Raw genomic sequence first — 23464 nt, forward strand, 5'->3', positions numbered from 1 at the left:
ACAAAATAGAATTTATTAATATATATATATTGAATATAGTATCATAATGAAATTTTGTTTTACACTTCATTTTTTAAAAAAAAAATGAAAGTTTGTTTTACACTTCATTTCTTTAAGAATGTTTTGAATAATTATATACCGGAGAAACGGATTTTTTTCTTGGCACATTCGGGATACTTTTTCTAAAAGGGACCAATTTATGTTATTTCATCAAACCAATTTTAAAATAAATGATATACACCTCTCTGGCGTGGGTTCGATCCCCGGGAGATGCTTTGGTAGTTTAGCGCGGAGGAAGGTAGTTTAGTAATGGTGTAACTCTCCGGGAACGATGGTTAGGAAACTACCCGCCTATATGACTGAAATACTGTCTGAAAAAGGCGTAAAATGAAACAAACAAACAAACAAACACCAGTACTAGAATATCTTCCTCCGCGATAAATTACCAACGCATCTTCCGGGGATCACACCCTTTGGTGGTGGTGGTGGTGGTAGTAGTAGTAGTAGATTCATACATAGATTTGCTTACATACATCAGCCGCTTGCCTAGTGGTTAAGGTGTCCGCCTTCGGATCGGGAGGTCGAAGGTTCGAGCCCCCACGGGGAGCGTTAACTTAAGGATGAATGTTTCGCGTGGGACTCGTTCCGAAATGACCACTTCGTGAGCCTCAAGTTAGTTAAAATGATAAGCCAGCCCATGTTTGTATTATTGTGTTGTATTGTTTGTTTGTTCACTCTTATACCCTTAAGGGCCATGGGATTTTGTTTATAGATAAATAAAGAAAGTTTACCGATTTCTATCTATCCACCTGACACCTTGTACAGTGGTAGGAGTTGGGAGGTACATGGTATACAAGCAAAATGTATCTCATATGTCCGAAATGGCTAACCCTTTCAGTAGGGGTGACATTATAATAAACAAGACCTTACATCAATAAAGTCAAATTTATGAGTCAATTTTATGTAAAAAATCAAATGCCTTTTTACAATATTTTGCTAATGTATTCAAAATATTTGCATTTATAGATTGTAATAATTCAGGAAATTTTAACATACTAGTACGTGGGCGTATAATATCTTGGAATGCAATAAAATATAAGTTTAACAAAGTGATTCAAAGTTCAATTGATCTGCAATATCATGACACTGACATAGATTCTATTTCCTACTGTTTCTATCAATGTAGTTTCAGTAAAAGAATTTATGAGATGACAAACGTAATTTGGTAGAAGAGTATATCTTGAACCTGGACATTTGTCTTGGTTAAATATTCCGATTTTTTAAAATTAAGTTTTATTTCTATATATTATAAAAGTAAAAATTTGAGTATGTGAGAAGTTAGCAGTGAACAGTGAGCTAAGCAAAAAGGCATTTCAATTTATATAGGGAAGGTAATGATCTGCTGTAATGCTCAGCTGTATTGGGCATCTAGCAGGGCATTCCTAAATATAGTGTAAAAATGCTCTGCTGCAATACTCAGCTGTCTTGGCAATCTAGCAGAGCATTCCTAGCTTTAGTGAAAAAATGCTCTGCTGGAACGCTCAGCTGGCTAGGCAATCTAGCAGTGCATTACTAAATATAGTGTTAAAATGCTCTGCTGGAATGCTAAGCTGGCTAGGCAATCTAGCAGGACATTACTAAATATAGTGTACAAATGCTATTCTGGAATGCTAAGCTGGCTAGGCAATCTAGCAGGACATTACTAAATATAGTTTACAAATGCTATTCTGGAATGCTAAGCTGGCTAGGCAATCTAGCAGGGTATTACTAAATATAGTGTAAAAATGCTCTGCTGGAATGCTAAGCTGGCTAGGCAATCTAGCAGAGCATTCCTAAATATAGTGAAAAAATGCTCTGCTGGAATGCTAAGCTGGCTAGGCAATCTAGCAGAGCATTACTAAATACAGTGTAAAAATGCTCTGCTGGAATGCTAAGCTGGCTAGGCAATCTAGCAGAGCATTACTAAATATAGTGAACAAATGCTTTTCTGGAATGCTAAGCTGGCTAGGCAATCTAGCAGGGCATTACTAAATATAGTGTAAAAATGCTCTGCTTGAATGCTAAGCTGGCTAGGCAATCTAGCAGGGCATTGCTAAATATAGTGTAAAAATGCTCTGCTGGAATGCTAAGCTGCTAGGCAATCTAGCAGAGCATTACGAAATATAGTGTAAAAATGCTCTGCTGGAATGCTAAGCTGGCTAGGCAATCTAGCAGGGCATTACTAAATAAAGTGTTAAAATGCTCTGCAGGAATGCTCAGCTGGCTAGGCACTATAGCAGAGCATTCCTTAATACAGTGAAAAAATGCTCTGGTGGAATGCTCAGCTGGCTAGGCAATCTAGCAGAGCATTACTAGATATAGTTTAAAAATGCTCTGCTGGAATGCTCAGCTGGCTAGGCACTACAGCAGAGCATTCCTTAATATAGTGAAAAAATGCTCTGGTGGAATGCTCAGCTGGCTAGGCAATCTAGCAGGGCATTACTAAATATGGTGTAAAAATGCTCTGGTGAAATGCTAAGCTGGCTAGGCAATCTAGCAGGGCATTCCGAAATATAGTTAAAAATGCTCTGGTGGAATGCTCAGTTGGCAGACTAATTCTGAGTTCCAGGATTTATTGTTGCCAAAGTTTTATTGACATTTTCGAGTTCTAGGCAATCCTGAGGCACTCGCAGACTTTCAGGTATTTTCGGTGCCAATAGAAATAATGATATTTTTGACTTCTAAGGACCTGTAAGAGACTATTTCATTGTCCTGCGACTTTTTGAAGGACACTCGCAGACTTTCAGGAATTTTGGTGCCAATGCTGATATTGACAATTAAGACTTCTAAGGACCCTCAAGAGTCCATTTTGGTCATCTGCGACTGATTCTTGGACACTCGCAGACTTTCAGGAATGGTTGGTGCCAATGGAAATAATCATATTTTTGACTTCTAGGGACATTTAAGAGCCCATTTCATTAGCCTGCAGCGTATTGTTGGACACTCGCAGACTTTCAGGAAAGTTTGGTGCCAATAGAGATGATGGCAATTTTTACTTCTAGGGACCCGCCAGAGTCCATTTTTATGGTCTGCGACTGATTCTGGGACATTCGCAGACTTTCAGGAATCTCTGGTGCCAATGAAGATAAAGACATTTTTGACTTCTAGCGACCAACCAGTTCATTTCGCTGGTCTGCGACTGATTTTGGGACACTTGCAGACTTTCAGGAATTTTGATGCCAATGGAGATAATGACATTTTTGACTTTTAGGGAACCGCCAGAGTACATTTCTTGGGTCTGCGACTGATTCCTTGCGACTCGCAGACTTTCAGGATGTTTAGTGCCATTGCAGATCATGACTTTTTTACTTTTAAGGACCCCTTAGTCATAAGCAGAGCATTTTTACCCCTAAAATGTCATTATCTGCATTAGCACCAAAAATTCCTGAAAGTCTGCGAGTGCCAAATAATCAGTCGCAGACCAACGAAATAGACTCTGGATGGTCAAAAATGTCATAAATTGTAATTATCTCTATTGGCACCAACAATTCCTGAAAGTCTGTGACTGTCAAAGATTAAGTCGCAGACCAAAAAAATGGACCCTGGATGGTCCCTAGAAGTAAAAAATGTCATTATCTGCCTTGACATCAAACATTCCTGAAAGTCTGCGAGCGACTCAGAATCAGTCGCAGACCAACGAAATAGACTCGGGAGGGTCCTTTTGAAGTAAAAATGTCATTATCTCCATTGGCACCGAACATTTCTGAAAGTCTGCGAGTGTTCCAGAAACATTCGCAGACCAACGAAATGGACTCTGGATGGTCCTAAAAATTCACAAATGTCATTATCTGCATTAACACCAAAAATTCCTGAAAGTCTGCGATCGTCCCAGAATCAGAAAAAGAGACTAAAGGGTCCCGTAGAAGTAGAAAATGTCATTATCTGCATTGGCACTAAATATTTTAGAAAGTCTACGAGTGCCAAATAATCAGATGCAGACCAACGACATTTATACTTTATTTAAGAATGCCCTGCTAGTTTGCCTAGACAGCTCAGCATTCCAGCAGAACATTTTTACACTAATTTTCAGAATGCTTTGCTGGATTGCCTAGCCAGCTGAGCATTTTTAACACTATATTTAGGAATGCCCTGCTAGATTGCTTAGCTAGCTGAGCATACCAGCAGAGCATTTTTCGCACTATATTTTGGAACGCTCTGCTAGATTGCTTAGCCAGCTGAGCTTGCTAGCATAGCATTTTTACACTATATTTAGGAATGCTCTGCTGGATTGCCTAGCCAGCTGAGCATTTTTAACACTATATTTAGGAATGCCCTTCTAGATTGCCTAGCCAGCTGAGCAATTCAGCAGAGCATTTTACCACTTCATTTTGAATGTCCCGCTAGATTGCTTAGCCAGCTGAGCATAACAGCTAAGCATTTTTACACTATATTTAGGAATGCCCTGCTAGATTGCCTAGCCAGCTGTGCATACCAGCAGATCATGTTTACACTATATTTTGGAATGCCCCGCTAGATTGCTTACCAAGCTGAGCATAACAACAGAGCATTTTTTACACTAAATATTGGAATGTCCCGCTAGATTGCTTAGCCAGCTGAGCATAACAGCAGAGCATTTTTACACTATATTTTGGAATGCCCCACTAGATTGCTTAGCCAGCTGAGCATAACAGCAGAGCTTTTTACACTATATTTTGGAATGCCCCGCTAGATTGCTCAGCCAGCTGAGTAAAACAGCAGAGTTTTTTTTACACTATATTTAGGAATGCCCTGCTAGATTGCCTAGCCAGCTGAGCATACCAGCAGAGCATTTTTACACTATATTTGGGAATGCCCCGCTAGATTGCTTTGCCAGCTGAGCATAACAGCAGAGCATTTTTACACTATATTTTGGAATGCCCCACTAGATTGCTTAGCCAGCTGAGCATAACAGCAGAGCTTTTTACACTATATTTTGGAATGCCCCGCTAGATTGCTTAGCCAGCTGAGTATAACAGCAGAGTATTTTTTTACACTATATTTAGGAATGCCCTGCTAGATTGCTTAGCCAGCTGAGCAAACCAGCAGAGCATTTTTACATTATATTTGGGAATGTCCCGCTAGATTGCTTAGCCAGCTGAGTATAACAGCAGGGTATTTTTACACTATATTTAGGAATGCCCTGCTAGATTGCCTAGCCAGCTGAGCATACCAGCTGAGCATTTTTACACTATATTTAGTAATGGCCTGCTAAATTGCTTACCCAGCTGAGCATACCAGCAAAAAATTTCTACACTTCATTTTGGAATGCTCTGCTAGATTGTTTACCCAGCTGAGCATAACAGCAGATCATTGATTTCCCTATATAAATCGTAATGCCTTTTTGCTTAGCTCACTGTTAACTGCTAACTTCTCACATACAAAATTTGAAGGATTGTGTTGTCTCCAATTATATTCATTCTTATAAGAAAAAATACAGTAAACGTATTTATATCTACTGAAGAAGGAAACATTCAAACTTCTTTTAACCAGTATTTTGTAATAAACATCTTACCCTTGACAACATAATTATTTCTAGCATCACGATTTTTTTGCTACCTTTAAGCGATTACAGTGGCTGAATTTTTTTAAATATATTTTCCAACGTCTGTTTAAGACTGAATCGCGGCGTCTTACATAAAATGATATTTTTTGAGAGTGGTATTTTGTGTGTGTATTTTTTTAAAATCCATACTGCATTGTTGTATTGAGTTTGAATTGTTCTATTTTTTTTTTACTGTAAATCAGTCCAAAGCTCAGGACAACTAGATCCTTGCAATAATCACTGTGGTAAACATGGTACGTGTACAATGCATCATTCACAACAAGGACGTGATTACTGGAGCTGCAAATGTGATAATGGATGGCACGGGGGTCACTGTGGATATCAAAACATTGGTAAGAGATATAAATACTTACCTATGAATTTATTATAATTTTATTTGATTTTGGTTTGTTGGATTTTAAGTCATCCCCACGATGTAAAGATCCAGTTCCCGCTTGTGCCTGAAATAATTCACCATGGGGCATCCAATGTCTTCATCGAGCAAAGAAAATGCTTAAATTAAATGCTTAAATAGCCATTGCAATAATATTACCTTATAGAATGATGTACAGTGTTAAGCTAAAGAGAAAATGTTAAAGTATAAGAAAAGTTAAAAAAAACTATGAACAGAAAGATTACCAACGCACTGAATAGAATGAAAACGAGACTTACATGACATGATGCAATTTTCATTGTTAACTTAAGGAGAAAAAACCTTTACAGAAAAAATACGGATGAAAATAAGAAAGCTGGGGGACATTTTAAAACACATATTTTTCGAAAAATAGTCCGTGTTACATCAGATATAAAGAATTGTTTACTTTGAAGCAAAATACTGTTTTCAGTTTTACTAGATTAAACATACGTTATAAAACTTTATCACTATTGTTAAGCTTACTAGAACCATTGTTTCAAAGTAAAATTTTTGCATCGGAGAATGAATGCTGCGATGTCAATTGTCAACGATTATAGTCCCTAAAATTCTTTCTTTCGGTCCCGCTAATAAGTTACTCTAGCTAAAACTTGTTCTTTTTAATGAATGAACAAATTGTTACTGCTCTTTTTCTCTGAAACTATCCTAGTTGACCATTTGGAGGTCACCGCAAAGCTCACACTCACACGTTTAGAACGATTATCACATTATTATTACCTTAGTACGACAACTTTGGTCCAATAGAAAGTATCATTATAAGCAATGATTTCTAATAACCATGCTCCCCAAACCATTTATTTTTATATTGTAAACGATGATCAAAATGCAGACCAAAAGTAATTGATCCTAATAACCGGAAATTCGTTATAATCGATGTTTACTGTTTTGCAAACAAAAAAACAAAAAAAAACAAACAAAAAAAAACAAACACTGATCACACTTTATTCTGGTGACCAATACAGTGCTGTTATGATGCATTTTCATTTTGATTTACTGCTATATTTAAAGTTGCAATCAGACTTAATCAAACAATTACTTAACATTTTAGTTTTCTAATTTGTAACGATTAATCACTACAGAAGTGCCGTTTGAATTAAAGAAGTAACTTATTTTTTTTTTGAAACATGTTTTTATATTCAGGTACACGATGCAGCAACATCATGGTCCTCCTATGTGTCTGTCAATACTGTAAACTCAGATCCAAACAAACACATGTGTTGTGCGATTTTCACTTAATAAGTAATATGTAGGGTTGTGCCTCTGTAAGAATTATTACGCTACTAATTTGATCTTTTTGTTATTGCAGATTTATTGGGTTTTGTGTTCATGTAACAGTTTTGTTAAAATTTACAGTCAAATATCCATAGAGTCTTAAGACACTTTTTCTTCTGTCAATCATGCTATTCTAAAGTGAGAAAATACACACAAAAACAACAAAAAAAAACCAAACAAAAACAAACAAGCTTAATTTCTACACTTTAAATAGTTCCAACAACAACAACAACAACAACAACTACTACAACATCAAAACCAGATACCATGATGGTTCAAAATAATCATAATGACCAAGTGTGCAATTACCATGGTTATTGGACTCATTCGGGATGCCATTGTCGTGATCATTGGACCGGTGATAAATGTCAACATCGTAAGTTTATATAGCAACTGTATTTGTATTTTATCTAATAAGCGAACTTTTAAGGATTTAGTGTTGGTCCATCCAGAAATACATAAATTTGCAAGGACGACTAGGGAAGCACATTTAGGTTCTCATCGGTCGCCGTACAGCTGCAGTGACCTTTCAAAATTTATATCTTTTCGTAGTACTCCGTGGATATTGCATAGAGATAAATTATCATCCAATCTCATTTTGCGAAAAAGAAAACATCTATATGACATGATATTCTATTTTGAGTCTGGTATTTTTGGTTTTTTTTTGTTTAAATATATAATGTACTGTATTAAATTTCTATTTTTGTTTCTGTAATCAGCCCCAGGTTCAGGACAACAAGACCATTGTCATAATAACTGTGGTGAACATGGAACGTGTACAAGACACCAATCACATCATGGAAATGTGTACTGGAGTTGTAAATGTGATTCTGGATGGCACGAGGAATTCTGTACAGTTAAATACATTGGTACGAGATACAAAAAATTTATCTATCAATTTTCTTAAATTTTATCTGTTTTTTGTTTTGTTGGATTTTAAATCATCCCGACACTGTAAAGGTCCAGTGCCAGCTCGTGTCTAAATTAATGCACCATGAACTTTACAGTATTTGACCTTTACAGAGTATGACCTTTACAATGTTTGATCTTTACAGTGTATGACCTGTACATTGTATGATCTTAACAGTGTATGACCTTTACAGTATATGAACTTTACAGTGCATGAGCTTTACAGTGTATCGCCTTAACAGTGTATGACCTGTACAGTGTTTGACCTTTACAGTGTATGACCTGTACAGTGTATGACCTATGCAGTGTATGGCCTTTACAGTGTATGACCTTTACAGTGTATGACCTTTACAGTGTATGACTTTTACAGTGTATGGCCTTTACAGTGTTTGACTTTTACAGTGTTTGACCTTTACAGTGTATGACCTTTACAGTGTATGACCTATGCAGTGTATGACCTTTACAGTGTATGGCCTTTACAGTGTATGACTTTTACAGTGTATGGCCTTTACAGTGTTGACTTTTACAGTGTTTGACCTTTACGGTGCTTGACCTTTACAGTGTTTGACCTTTACAGTATATGACCTTTACAGTGTATGACCTGTACAGTGTATGGCCTTAACAGTGTATGACCTATGCAGTGTATGACCTTTACAGTGTTTGACCTTAACAGTGTATGCCCTGTACAGTGTTTGACCTTTACAGTGTATGACCTATACAGTGTATGACCTTTACAGTGTATGGCCTTTACAGTATTTGACTTTTACAGTGTTTGACCTTTACGGTGTTTGACCTTTACAGTGTTTGACCTTAACAGTGTATGCCCTGTACAGTGTTTGACCTTTACAGTGTATGACCTACACAGTGTATGGCCTTTACAGTGTTTGACTTTTACAGTGTATGACCTACACAGTGTATGGCCCTTACAGTGTATGACCTATGCAGTGTATGACCTTAACAGTGTATGCCCTGTACAGTGTTTGACCTTTACAGTATATGACCTACACAGTGTATGACCTTTACAGTGTTTGACCTTGACAGTGTTTGACCTTTACAGTGTTTAACCTTTACAATGTATGACTTTCACAGCGTTTAGGTGAAATTAACGTCTAATTCGTCTTATCAGGTTTGCAAAACAGATTTACCTTGAACTTTTATTAAACTATTTACATTAGCTAATGGAAAATCGGTTATATGAACAAACCGGTGAATTAGTATAGCCAAACAGAGAGAAAAAGCAAGTGTTGAGTATCTCTAAACTATTTACATTAGCTAATGAAAAATCTGTCTTATGAACAAACTGGTGAATTAGTATAGCTATACAGAGAGAAATAGCAAGTGTTGAGTATCTCTGGGCACTGAGCGACAGCCGTCCCCATAAGATGAATGCTCGTTCATGGCTTCATTTCTCCGTCTCTTACAGACACATTTAACTTCAGAAATTCATATTTGTTTCATACTTAAGAAATTAGAAACACATATTTCTTAATTAATAATGTTTTAATGATAGATTTAGAGCAATGTTAGATGTTTAACAGCTAAAGAAAGTAGCGCTGTATATGCAGTAATGTGACACAAAAGGTAGCAAAAAAAAAAAAAAAAAAAAAAAAAATTAGAACATGTATTTTGACTTCCATACAAAATACCAATTCAATATAATTATACAAATTGCCAACAGAGCATGAAAATTAAAAGATAGTTCATCTGTAGGCAAATAAGTTCTTTTTAAAACTTTTAGAAGGTACTAAAAATAAAAATTGTTTTGGAGAAATAAAAATGATAGCTTTTGAGGCATAATAGACATTTTACGGTGCGAAATGGGAAAAACATAGTGACCACCGGGAAAGGAATGTCCTTAAATGGCTCTGGACATAGTTCGTTTTTAAGAGACAAACCTAAACGAAGTTCATTATACATGTATTCTTAAGTAATTCATTCATATTCAAAGAAACGTATAAACGCATATGGTTGCTAAGACAAAACATTTTGACCTGGATTGTGAATATTGCCAGGAAAATGTTTGCCTTTCAAGATCATTCATGATTTACTATAAGATTTATTATTCGTTAGCTAACGTGTTATCTTTATAAATACCACCCTTTGAATAAAGACATTCTTTTTGACAAACCTTGATAAAATATAATAGAGTAAACTTCAAATAACGACCACTTTTCTATAAAGGTCATGTATGGTGAATATGTTGAAAGTTGTTTTGTAATAGATTAGACATTCAAAAATTATGTACAAAGCATTTTTGAATAATAAGCCTGATACATAACGTTTTTTGAATTTCTGATACTCTTATATTTTCAGTGACTCATACTACTCATTGTCATAATACTTATTGCGTGAATGGAGACTGTACATATTTTGAAGACACAAATGGTCATCAATGGCATCATCGTTGCAAATGTCACCACGGCTGGGACGGTGACCATTGCGACAATAAAATAACAAGTATGTGGAAATAGACCTTAATCCTCATACAGCTTAACGACTTTAAAGGACTTGTCCGTTTTTCGATGTAATCAGGGTAAATTTCGTACTAACTGAATAGTGAAAAGTGTAGACCATGATCACACGGTTGGTGTGCACTGGTCGCATGGGTAAATTCAGTCGCTACCAACAGTCTAAACGTAAATTTATTTCATAGCGTTTTGAAATTTAAGCATATTCAAAGACTTTTAAACATTGCGTGACCCCGTGTCACAAGTAAATGGCTTCGGGGTGACAGGAAAAAAGTAAAACTCGGGAAAAAGAACATTTTTTGAAAACTACTGAAGACATCGCTTCTGACGAAAATTATTTTCCTAAATTTAAAAAATATCCTGTCATATCGTAATCTTCAAGAGTGTTTTTTGTACAAATTTTAATTGTTACTTTGTAATAAAAACAGCAAAGAAAGAAAAGACTATCTGAATACAATTAACTGATCTCCATTTTAAAAAAACTGTTTCTTATGCATGGGAGAAAAAACTTTGATCTTTTATCTGTGAGCAGTTAAAAGTTTGTATGAGCTATGGTGTATGAAGCAAAATAAAACTGCAAAGTCAAGGCAAATTGAAACAGTGTCTAACATACATTTCAGCTCGACTTTTCGAAAAAAAGAAGAGCTATTGTTACAGTCATTGTGTCGTTGACGTTGTCGTTGCTATTGCCATCCGAAACTTTATGATTTGTCAACTCAATAGATGGCCTTCATACTCGTACACAACAACCATTTGGACAAGACCTTTAAGGAGACTTGATTGATTTAGCTTTAATTGGCTATAACTTTGTTATAGTAGGTGACAATCCTTTAAACAAGACCTTTCCGTAAACCAAATTGAATTTGCCTTAACTCATCAATAATCTTGACCGTGATGGTGAAATTAGTGAATTTTGCTTGATTTTTACTATAATTGGCTATAACATTATTATTCATGAGTGAATTGTCTTCCTGCTTAAGGAAAACTATCTTAAGGAAAATGTTTTAAGGATAATCTAACTCAGTTTGAACTTGACTCATAAATGACCTTGACCTTCAAGTCAAATTATTGTAATTTCATATTTACTGCTAAACTTGGCTTTAACTTTGAACGTAACGAATATATTGTCATATAATTGGGTACAACAATTCTTGGGTAAGACATCAAAGAATATTTAATGGAGCGTAAATTTGACCTTAAATTTACCTTGACACTGTTCGTCAAATTAGTGAAGATCTCAATACAATTGCCATATCTTTGTTTTTCATTGATGAATTTAATCAATACTTGGAAAAAGAACACATATAACAAGACAGATTTGAATTATACATGTACAGAAAACACACATGACAAAATAGACAGGTTGAATTATTTTAACCTTTCATTGACATTGGCTGTCAAGCAAAAAATGCTTAAATTGTTAAATTTTGTTATTTATTTACAAATTTGACTCAAACTTGGACAAAAGACATATGACAAACCAACATGTTGAATTATCTTAAGATGACCTTTACCGTCAAGTTCGAATTATTGAAATTTTCTTGAATTATTATGAAATTTAAAATCTATTTGTTATAATTTTGTTTAAATGTTTTATTCTGGAACAAAAAAAAAAAATAAACAAAGCAAAAACCACTTACAGCAAAACAGACATGACGATTAATGCAGATCTGACCTTGATCATTTAATGACCTTGACCGTGAAGGTCAAATATGATCATATGTTATATTTTGTTCAAGACAGTTATGTTGTTTTCTTAGAGTGTTCTTTACTACAATATTCTTTTTCCAATTTGTTTTACTTAAAAAAATATAAAAAGTCGAGTGTGGCCCCCATTGGTGGTTGCTCTTGTTAAAACATAAAACCATTTACAGAAATTGTTAAGTTTAACAATATAAGTCGTTTCCGCGTAGCAATTTCATGACATATTTGGTGATAGAAAAATACGTCTCTATGCATCGGTTTTCATATTTTTATATTCCATAGTTTTAAATCTTCTTTATCATATTTTTTTGAGTAAGACACTTCTAAGGTTGGCTATTGTTTTAAGAATGAATTTGAATAATTTGTCACAGGAAAACGTAAAAAATGTAAACTTATACAAAGATCGTCACAATCATTTTATGTTTTTAAATGTAAAAATATCTGTTGAAAATTAGTATGTAAACTAAATAATATACATGTAAGTAGATTGATACACGCATGATATTTGATCTTTTGTTAATATGGAATATTTCCTTTTTTTTTCTTGTAAACCTTTTAAATGTTATTGTGCGACAGTAAGGACTAGCATCCGCGTATGTACATGTCTTGAAATAAATCGTCAAGATTTGATGTACTTTCTGTATCAAATCACCATTATTCACTGTCTTGCCAAATTACAAAATTTATAGTTTCGTATTGATGGGTAAGAGTTCTTGGAAAATCTGTTCAGGAAAATTGATAACAACGCATATTCTTCGTGAAAAGTTTTGTATATCGTGTGTCTATTTTAATGATTTTGAAATAAACGTATTTAAGAAAAAAATGTTTAAGAGAAATTTGACAGTGGTTCTTCTTGTTTTATGATTGGGACAATAGCTCTGGTTTCTAGTTTTCGCATGCAAATTGTAGAATTGAAACCTGACATTTCACAACATATATTTAAATCAAATAGCTAGTAGTCAGAGTCCATCCACAACGACATCAACAACTTCACCGACGACAACAACAATAAAAACAACAACAGCAACCCCAACAACGACGACAAAGCAAACGACATTACCACCTGCATCAGCAACATCTCCTGCTCTACCTACTTTGTCCGTGGTTCATATATCTACAACAAACACTCCACATCAAACTACTGGTTCGTATAAAACGCTAGAATTTTTCAGCCATAGGATTTTTATTTCTATCTTTTAAATCTTTTAAAAGGATAAGGTTTACAATTTGTTAGCGTTGTTATCACAGGCGTTCGGCACATTTGCCACGCCAATAATGGTCAAATTATCATAAAATAATCACCCCTTTATCAAACTTGAACAAAATTACTATCCAGCACCCGTTTACTATATAAACATATGTTCCAGGTATGTAACTCGACAAAGCGTATTCACCCGACACGACAACATTTTCCTCTCGCATTTTTTAATACAAGTCATATTTTCATACTTAAACATGCTAACATAACATAATACATACACATGTAACCGTTTAAAATATCTATCTCCATTTACGATAAATTAATTATCAAGCGTGAAAAATTACCTTAAATTGTGAGGTCGAAATTTTTTGTGCCAATAAAATTTCCAAAATTATCACGAGTAAACATACATTTAGCTGACTGCCATTCGTAAGAAAGTATTCCAAGCAAGTTGAAACATTAACGGGTTTTGAAATAACTTAACACAAATGCTCACAATAATCACAATAATGAGATAACATGCATTGTTTAACACCCGGACCCCCGACTCCAAGTTCAAGATCACTCTTGGAGGTCAAAGCCTAACATGATCTGTTACAGGGTATGATTCTAAGTCACGACCAAGCAAATAAATGCAATAAAAGAATCACATACCTTGATCGATGAATAAATTACGGACCGGACACTAAATAAACCCTGTAACAGACTATACGTACACTATATTGAGTTTGTATAAGTCACATTTGGCGGTTTTGAAATTGTGATAACAACTATACAAATGTATTTCTGTTGAAACACAGGAGTTATTTCATTCTATTTCTCTAATGAATTTCTTGTTGCATATGCATATCTAAAATTAATCAAGATGACAGTCCAGAGCCATACCTCACTTTTTAAATAGCACATTTTTGTGCTTCATTTAAATCTCCTCGTTGGCAGGGGACGTTGGTAACTCTGTTACAAATTCTTTTTGAAGTAATGATATTTTAATTAAAGATCCTTATGCAATTATAAATTTTAAAGCGTCTTTGATGTAGAAAACATTGGTATTTGTGCGTACTTTGGTTCTTCACGGTAAATAGGGCATGACATACAAACTTTTGTAAGTTTTGCAAGATTCTGAGATATTCATTTGAGTTAATTTACATATGTATATATTAACACTAACAGAGCGCGAGAGTAAATTCAATTTATTTTAAGAGTTCTAATATATATATATATATATATATATATATATATATATATATATATATATATATGTTATGAATCTATGATATTTTTTCTTTTATTTTCAAACCAGCAATTACAGTATCTACATGCAATCACGTGGACACCCTCAGCGCAATCGCACAACAGACTTCCGTTTCAAACCAAAATGCGATTGAGTGTTCTCCAGGAGTCCATACCTCTCACGAGGCTCTGGTTCTCACGGACTGTTCAGTATCACAAAGTTCAGCGCTTTGGAAACAAGGCACTAATGTAGGTTCTTCATATTTTAGATGTCGGTAATAAGCGTCTTTCTTTATTTCATTCATAAAAGTGCCATGTATAAAAAAATAATGAATGTGTTCATTTCAAACAAATAAGTACATGTTACACAATCGTGTACATTTTTTTTAAATCACCAGACAGTTCACTTTTAAGATTACAAAGATATTTTAATTACAATGATATCTAAACGTTATTAAAAATTCAGAAAAGTTTGGGCCAAACTATCTGAGAACCATTGTCAAGTAAAAAAGAACTGTCCGAGAAATAAGTAACAAACGAATTTCCTAATATTTGCAATTTCCAGCAAGTTTCTAGGAAGTTTTTAATCAGAATTTATTTACGAGCATATATTAGATGAAAGAGAATATTGATTACCATAACTACTTAAAGAGACCGTATCTCTATTTGAACATACAGCTCATATATTACTATATCAGGTTAAATATCATATTCAACTACGGACACTTCACCAATTTTTGATAATATCTTAAGTTATAATTCAAAAATATAATATCTTACTACGCAACACGGACACGACATTTGTTACATGATAGTATAGTTTATGTCTGGCTAAAGTAGTACAAATGCCATATCTAACACAAACAATATCGTTTTTTTTATAACACAGGTTATGTCAGCATGTTGTTCAAATGCCATACCTTACACAAACAATATCGTTATTTTATAATACAGGTTATGACTGCATGTAGTTCAAATGCCATGCCTAACACAAAAAATATCGTTATTTTATAATACAGGTTATGACTGCATGTTGTTCAAATGCCATACCTTACACAAATAATATCGTTATTTTATAATACAGGTTATGTCTGCATTTTGTTCAAATGCCATACCTAACACAAACAATATCGTTATTTTATAATACAGGTTATGACTACATGTAGTTCAAATGCCATACCTAACTCAAACAATATCGTTCTTTGATAACACAGGTTATGTCTCCACGTAATTCAAATGCGAGACCTAACTCAAACAATATCGTTACTTTATTATACGAGTTATGTCTGCATGTAGTTCAAATGCCATACCTAACACAAACAATATCGTTATTTAATTATACAGGTTATGACTGCATGTAGTTTAAATGCTATACCTAACACAAATAATATCGTTATTTTATAATACAGGTTATGACTGCATGTTGTTCAAATGCCATACCTAACACAAATAATATCGTTATTTTATAATACAGGTTATGACTGCATGTAGTTCAAATGCCATACCTAACTACACACCTATTGCTGCCTTTGATCATAGCCAGTACTCATCGATAGGGAGTTTGTCTGGAATATTTCTAGGTTGCACCAGTGATGGTTTCAAGGTATTTTACAACTTTATCTAAAAAAATTGACTAATACATTTCTTTTGGCTTCTTGGCTACATGTGAAGTTGCAATTATTTTCCATGAAGAAAGAGTTTTAAAATTTCAAGCGATTGTTTTAATGTAAGATTCATTTTTATATGTAATTAAATTGATAAAAGAGAAAAAAGTGAATTAAACAAGTCCGTCTAAGATGTTAAGGGTTGGTAACTTCTTTCTCAAATAGAAATAGCTATCTGAAGAGAATTGTAAGGAATTAAGTGGTTGTTTTAATGTAAGTTTAAATATTATGGAGACAGTTGGTTCAAGTAATAGAATCCAAGTGACAAAGCTACGCAGTTACATAGCAACTTTACCGGACTACCCATACCATATTTTCCAGAATGTTTTTTAATGCTTTCAAACTGACATCTCCACTTTAGTCTAGGTCGATATCAATAGAAAGTTCTAAGAAAAGGTAGCACTTCATACAGGATCAATGTTTGATGTTGATATAAAAAAGATCAAACACTCTTTTCGTACATCAATTGAAAGATATATATTGTGTCACGAAACTCCCCAAACTTTCATGTGCCTTAAAGGTAAAACATAAGAAGCTGTCCAACATAACAAAATAATGAATGAGATACACCGTCGGCATCTGTTGGTGTTTTGTGTTCATATCTATAAAGATGGTCAAGTATTTGAGAATTTTGAGAAGTTTGAGAATGAATGATTATTAACAAAATGATACTATTTGTTTGTTTTCAAGATGGTAGTACAGACTTGCGGACAAACACCTTACATTGCCGAGCTTCACCTTGGTGGTAGTAACACACAGAATCCAAATATGTATTTTACAATATCGTAGACAAATCAGACGCTCTGTTATATCGAAAATAAACTGTTGAGACGAAAGCACATGTATTTGTTATTTTTGAATCATAAATGAAGTGAAATATCTTTTAGAAATTTGTTTTGACATTTATAGAGTGACTATGATATCCGGTAAATTTAGATGTTTGCAACCTAGATAGCGTTTTGCATGGTTAACATCTTTTGGTTGAATGGTCAAAATGTAAACATCCTTAAGTTTTTGCATGTCAAAAAAGTACATGAAGACGATTAAAGAAGCAACCAAGGATAATTTAATCACTGAAACATGACAAATTTGGTAGACATATCTAAAACACTATTCAGATGTAGGATATTGTTATTTTTACATTGTCAAAAAGTGTTTCTTGGTGGAGCTATAGCACAAAAGTAATGGAAAATGTTCTGAATGGGGTCAGATTTAACAGTTCATAACCGTATAAATTGGCTTGCGGTTGAAGTTCTAAATGAAACACAGCTTATTGTATGTTGATAAATTGGTAGATATCATCATTTGCTCAAAGAAGAACAACGTCTCAACTACAGTTACAACTTGCAAGGCAAGGATAGTTGAGTTGTTTTTACTCTTGGTTCTATTTTGTTACGGTTGTGTTTAGTTGAAATTGTCAGTACATAACAGTATCTGTTCGTTGTATTTAGATAACTAACATTTCGGGTAACAGGATTTCCTTGGGGTGATGTTACCCACGAACCTGTGTTATTTATATATTTAATATTTATTGAAACCGTTTGGTTTCGGCTAGATGTCTGCGTCAGTGCATATCATAACCATAATATTTTTAAAAGATTAAAAAATTCTTCGTGTTCTCGTAAAATATCACAACTCCCGGTGTCTGTTGCCACCGATAGATTGAAAATTAATATATGCAGTTTTTCTTAAGACAGGGAAAACTTAAACAAAATTGAATATCATTTCATCTAACAATAGTAATAAAGAAATGGGCATAACTCTGTAAAATAGTAACTCGGAGTTTGGACATGTTAGACATTTGGAGAGAACAAGTGTATTCCAACTAGCTGGTAAAACTAAATCAATGTGTGACGGCGACACCTAAGCGAGTATAATAGCTCTCTCTATTCTTCGAATAGTCGATCTAAAAATAATATTTTCACCAAAGGCTTTAGATGTACATATATGTATAATATAGTAATGGCGTATATGCAAATATGTCTAGGTTCATTCTTAACAAAACGGACAATTTTCTTATTTCCGCTGTGTTTATATCGTAGGAATGTTACCTCGTTCGTGTCCACTTAGTGATAAGACACGAATGCTACTTTATGCGTCGCATTCAACAAATCAGTAGTTATATTTTCCCATCAAAGTTTTTTTTAACATTTCATAAAGTTTGTGTTAAGAGACGAAAGAACACGGAACTCAATTTAATGTATTAACTATTTAAATGGCCACACTGCATTAATATTCCTGTTGGTAAGCTTGATGCATTTTCCATCTTCTTTAATCCCCTGTTTTACCTATTTTTTTTACAATAATTTTATCTTAATATGTTGCTATTCTTTAGACACATAAAGTTTTTGCCGTAGTTTTAGCATAATGATGTTTATATATCTGTAACAATAGCGTTAATGGGTAAGAAGTCCTTGATTGTTCTGTCAGTTATAATGATTTCTTTTACTCTTTATACGGCAAATTTATAATTTGTAACATCAAAATGATTAAAAAATGAATTTACAATTCGCAGAAGCCTTGCATATAAATAATATACATCTTACGATTGTCCATTAAAAACTAACATTTCAAATGTGCAGCATTATAAATTTTCAGTTATTTAAAGGTAAGTTATGAGTGTATTACAAAACTTTACCATTGTTCATTACAGTAACAATGAAAGTGTTGGAACTAATTGTGTGTTTTGTAGGTATTGTCGGATCAGGTGAGCTGTTTTACTGAAAGTAAGCAATACAAGAAAACCGATTTAGAATTACCAATTGATTTCAATTAACAAAATGTATTTATTTTTAGTTATGCTAGTGTCTTTGAAAATGAATTGATCAGAACAATCATGTTATATTTTCTAACATCTTAAAGTGACATTGTGCTCATATTTTTTCGCTGTCAAGTTGATTCAAATTAGTAACAAAGTTCAAGTGATTGACTGTTAGAACAATAATTGATAATGATTAATATTGAGGATAAAATATAAAACAACATCATTTTAAAAATTGAAGGTTATTAAAATACATTTCGACGATATTCACAGAAATGTCCGTGGATCACCTGGATTATTTATTAGTTTCGTAATTTTAACAAAATTATGGCATAAAGTAAAATAATTTTGACTTTCACTTGTGCACACTTACACTTGGAAGATATAATGTGACTTTAATTCGAAATACTTCTCAACAACATTGTTATAACAGATTAGAGTCAAAAGTGGGACTTTTTATAATACATGTATATTCTATATTTGATCCAGTACAGGTCGTACAGGTCACCAAGATAAAGACTTGTATTAAATTGTGCTTTGAGATCTTTACTTCACAGGTCTTTACACAAACGTGCATCCGCTGTGATTGATGGTTGAATCGAGGTTCATTTTCAATGCCTTAAAAAAATTGATAAGTGTCAGCATTCATTATTGAAATATATATTCCTATGTCAGTCTTGTGTCATCTCAGTGTTTTTATATTGCTTTGGTCCTTCAGGAGCATTGATTCCAATATTTTTGTATACTTAATAAGATTGAATATTGTTAAAGCCTTAACTAAGGGCGTTACACCTATCATTGAATCGCATAAAAAAAAGCAACAAAGCCGAGTCTGCACTCTCATTTATTAGGTTTTCAATGCTATTTTTCCCAAAATATTGGTCTTTTTTTTTAAAATTACTACGAACTTTGATGCACTAAGTTTGGAGTGAATTAAATTAAGATGCGCACATTCTTTTTACGAGAAACACTAGTACTAGGAGAAATCAAACCAAACTGACATTTTTCTAAAGGGATCAGACGTTTTTGAAGTTTGCATATTAAAAACAGAAATAAAAATGTACAAAAATATTACAAACAGTAAGTCAAAATGTATTTTTTTTTTATAAAGGTGACTTTTAGAGCTTGTAAAAGTAGACCAATGACACCAAGTTTTACCAGTTTCATTCACGAATTTTCTAAAGGCTTTTGTAAGTTATATCTAACATACACACAATTATTTTCATTTAGCAAATGTGAAATTAGTCTATGTAAAAATAATGTATTCTGCTTGATCCCACATTGTTTCTGAACCCCGACTGGCCACATTGTTTCTGAACTCGGACTGGACGTTAAAGTAAACTATTTATCTCCCATTTTGTTAAACATTTTTTATTCTAGAGTGCATAAAAATGTAATTACACGGTACTTTTTAAAAAAGAGTTTGGGTTTCCTTTTGAACAATAATTATATCATAGACAATCAATAAGGAAAATTGCCATTTGATCTACTAGTATCTTACAGTTTCCGCCATAACGACAACCCCTCCTGACAACAAAGGTACTGAGTTTGTTTTGATGTTCATGGAAAACCAGCATTTAGGTCAACAAGATTTTCCATTAGAACTTTATTGCGTCACGCAAGAGAAAAAATCTGTCAATGTGCATGTTACTTCACCAAAGTCTTCTTTTCCACAAGTTAACCAGTCATTTACGATAACAGACGGACAAGTTCATAAAACATTAGTTGACAGCGCGTTCCGAATGACCGGAAGTTCAATATCCTCAAAAGCCATCCGTATTCAAGCCGATGGGGAGATAGCATGTTACGGGGCGAACAAAGAGACACTGTCAAATGACGTATATCTTGGCTTACCAGTTGACACACTCGGAACTGATTATTACGCGATGACATATAGTCCGGCGAGCATTAAATCTGAACTTGGAATAGCATGCACAGATGATTTCACAACTGTGAAAATAACTTTACCAGCCGGAAATGGAAATGTAGACGTTACATTTGAGGGAAAAACATATCACTCTGGAGATGTTATCAACGTACAGTTACATAAATATGATACACTTCAGTTGCAGATCACTGGTGACCTGACAGGTAAAAATGCTTTATAAAAAAGTCATGCAAATGAACAGATACGTTTTGAATTATCCAATAGAATACCAATCATTCTTTGCTGATATTTTTTATCGAATATTTTATTAAGATAAGTCCGAAACTCGTACATGTAAATGTATGTAATGACTGGAGTAATATTATGTTAGAAATACGAAAATAGATCGGAATGTTATTTCATACAATCACAATATACGTTCTCGCCTTAGGTACTCATATAGAAACTAACAAACCTGTCGCAGCCTTCAGTGGAAACTTAAGAACCAATATTGGTAAGGGGCCATTCGCGGACCATCTTGTTGAACAACTTCTTCCATCAGATAGATGGGGGAAAAAGTTTGTTACTGCTCCCATTCCACGTCGAACAGTTGGTGATGTGTTTAAAGTAGTCGCACGTGAAGATAACACAGTTATCAATGTCACAGGAAAATTATTATTTCACTTGAATAAAGGAGGTTTAGTAACATTTGAACTACCTTCGGACCACTACAATTATATTGTCTCGTCTAAACCAGTGATGATGGCACAGTTTGTAAAAAGTCAGCAGCTAGCTACGGAGTCTGCGGATCCTTCAATGATGATTATAACGCCATGTGAACAGTTTGGATCAGACTACACATTTTCTTCACCTGAATATTCCCATCCTGAATACGGCCCAACATTTAGGTACAAGAACGAACTCATGATTGTTCTAAAGAAATCAGATATTTTAGGACTTCTGTTGAACGGTAAAATGTTTCCTCAAACAACGTGGACTGATATACCATATTCAAATATGGTCGGCTCGTACATCACTCTGTCACACGGTGCGCATAAAGTTCATCATTTGAACCCGTTAGCAACATTTGCAGGATACCTATATGGTCACGCCTATCACGAGTCATATGGATTCCCGGTCGGCATGAGAACGGCTGTGATATATTCAGTAAGTTGTCAGTCCAATTTTTTTATATTATCAATATTCTTGTCTTTGCATCCAACTTATAAAGGACCGCCTCCGTGGTCGAGGGGTTAGTATGGTGACTTCTAATCCAGTTACCTCTCTGGCTAGCGTTCGATCCCCGGGAGATGCTTTGGTAGTTAAGCCCGGAGGAAGGAAGTCTAGTACTGATGTAACTCTCCAGGAACGATGGTTAGGAAACTACCCGCCTATATGACTGAAATACTGTTGGAAAAAGGCGTAAAATGAAACAAACAAACAAAAAACAACTTTTAAAGGAAATTTACGTCAAAAATTAGTATCAGTTTTCCAAAAAAATCTACAAAAGAGGAACATTTTTATGTAAGATAGTATGTGTACTATTGTAACTGTATTTCAACGGAATAATAACGCAAGTTTGCATGGTGTTTTAAAGGATCCTACATTGTACATGTGAAATGCGGTGTCATAGGGCAATAGCGTTACTGTACATAATGTATAAATGTAAAGACTTCACATGTTACACTAAAATTACTTCTTTTATGTGGTATTGATATAGCACAAACCTCACGAGTATTACCCTTTTTAGAATTGCACCCCTACAGTAAGTGTCCCTGGAGATGGTATCGACAACGATTGTGATAACACGATAGATGAAGAAATTTGCCCAGACAACATTGGTGAACTTTTTCCCTTATCTTTTAAAATAGAGTGAATAAAATAATCCCTAAAGAAAGTCCAAAACGACAAAATTGTAAATGTTGCAGGTTCGGTTTGATTGAGCCTGTTCATGGACGGTAATGCAAAGTGCAAGTTACTGTCAACGCCCCTTAACACCGACTTAAGCAAAATTCAACATTTTACATGAACTGGTAAAATTTGGAATTTTGAAACGTGTTCATAGGGCGGTTATCATGGAATATTCAATGTGACACGTTAGTGTCATTCCATGAAAAGCGGCGTATGGTCCCCAAATAAAAGAACGCGTGTCAATGGGCGGAACTAAATAAAATGTAATTTTAAAAAGGGATCAGAGGAAACAAAGCCTGCATGAACTAAAAAAGCACTAGCACAACCAAATGCCACGGATCGAAAATATTACATTCCTGATTGAATGTATATACATGTACGACGATGTAAAATATTCACATAACGGTTAATGTAACCAATTAAACAAAAATTCTTCAGTAGTTTTAAGTAAAAAAAATAACTTCGCGAAGTTAATATTATTCGC

General features: G+C 34.1%; 2 protein-coding genes across 4 annotated transcripts in view; both read left to right on the plus strand.

Annotated features, from left to right (window-relative positions):
• The window catches only part of LOC132718298 (tenascin-like), a 47728-nt gene extending 30450 nt beyond the window's left edge, over positions 1-17278 (plus strand). For all 3 annotated transcript variants that reach the window (XM_060701988.1, XM_060701989.1, XM_060701990.1), the window contains 8 exons: positions 5764-5913; positions 7480-7641; positions 7985-8134; positions 10488-10631; positions 13299-13490; positions 14848-15026; positions 16252-16380; positions 17132-17278. In XM_060701988.1, coding sequence (XP_060557971.1) covers positions 5764-5913; positions 7480-7641; positions 7985-8134; positions 10488-10631; positions 13299-13490; positions 14848-15026; positions 16252-16380; positions 17132-17230 — 1205 coding nt within the window. In that variant the 3' untranslated portion in view covers positions 17231-17278. The remainder of the gene's footprint in view (positions 1-5763; positions 5914-7479; positions 7642-7984; positions 8135-10487; positions 10632-13298; positions 13491-14847; positions 15027-16251; positions 16381-17131) is intronic.
• A 1277-nt stretch (positions 17279-18555) lies between these two features.
• On the plus strand, positions 18556-23357 carry LOC132718299 (IgGFc-binding protein-like). The gene is made up of 5 exons (XM_060701991.1): positions 18556-18685; positions 19095-19148; positions 20706-21293; positions 21521-22236; positions 22820-23357. The coding sequence occupies exons 2-5, from the start codon at positions 19100-19102 to the stop codon at positions 22943-22945; spliced, it is 1479 nt and encodes a 492-aa protein (XP_060557974.1). The 5' UTR covers positions 18556-18685; positions 19095-19099; the 3' UTR covers positions 22946-23357.
• Positions 23358-23464: the final 107 nt, after the last annotated feature.

This window comes from Ruditapes philippinarum, unplaced genomic scaffold (genome assembly GCF_026571515.1).
Source record: "Ruditapes philippinarum isolate M1 unplaced genomic scaffold, ASM2657151v2 ctg1573_1_1_1_1, whole genome shotgun sequence".
Taxonomy (NCBI): Eukaryota; Metazoa; Mollusca; class Bivalvia; order Venerida; family Veneridae; genus Ruditapes; species Ruditapes philippinarum.

What these genes read in the sequence shown, in the direction of transcription:
- LOC132718299 (XM_060701991.1), top strand. Translation starts at nt 19,100, where the DNA reads ATGAAAGTGTTGGAACTAATTGTGTGTTTTGTAGGTATTGTCGGATCA. An exon ending in TGTAGGTATTGTCGGATCAG is followed by an intron (nt 19,149 to 20,705) that starts GTGAGCTGTTTT and finishes AGTATCTTACAG; the next exon opens with TTTCCGCCATAACGACAACC. An exon ending in GAACGGCTGTGATATATTCA is followed by an intron (nt 22,237 to 22,819) that starts GTAAGTTGTCAG and finishes TACCCTTTTTAG; the next exon opens with AATTGCACCCCTACAGTAAG.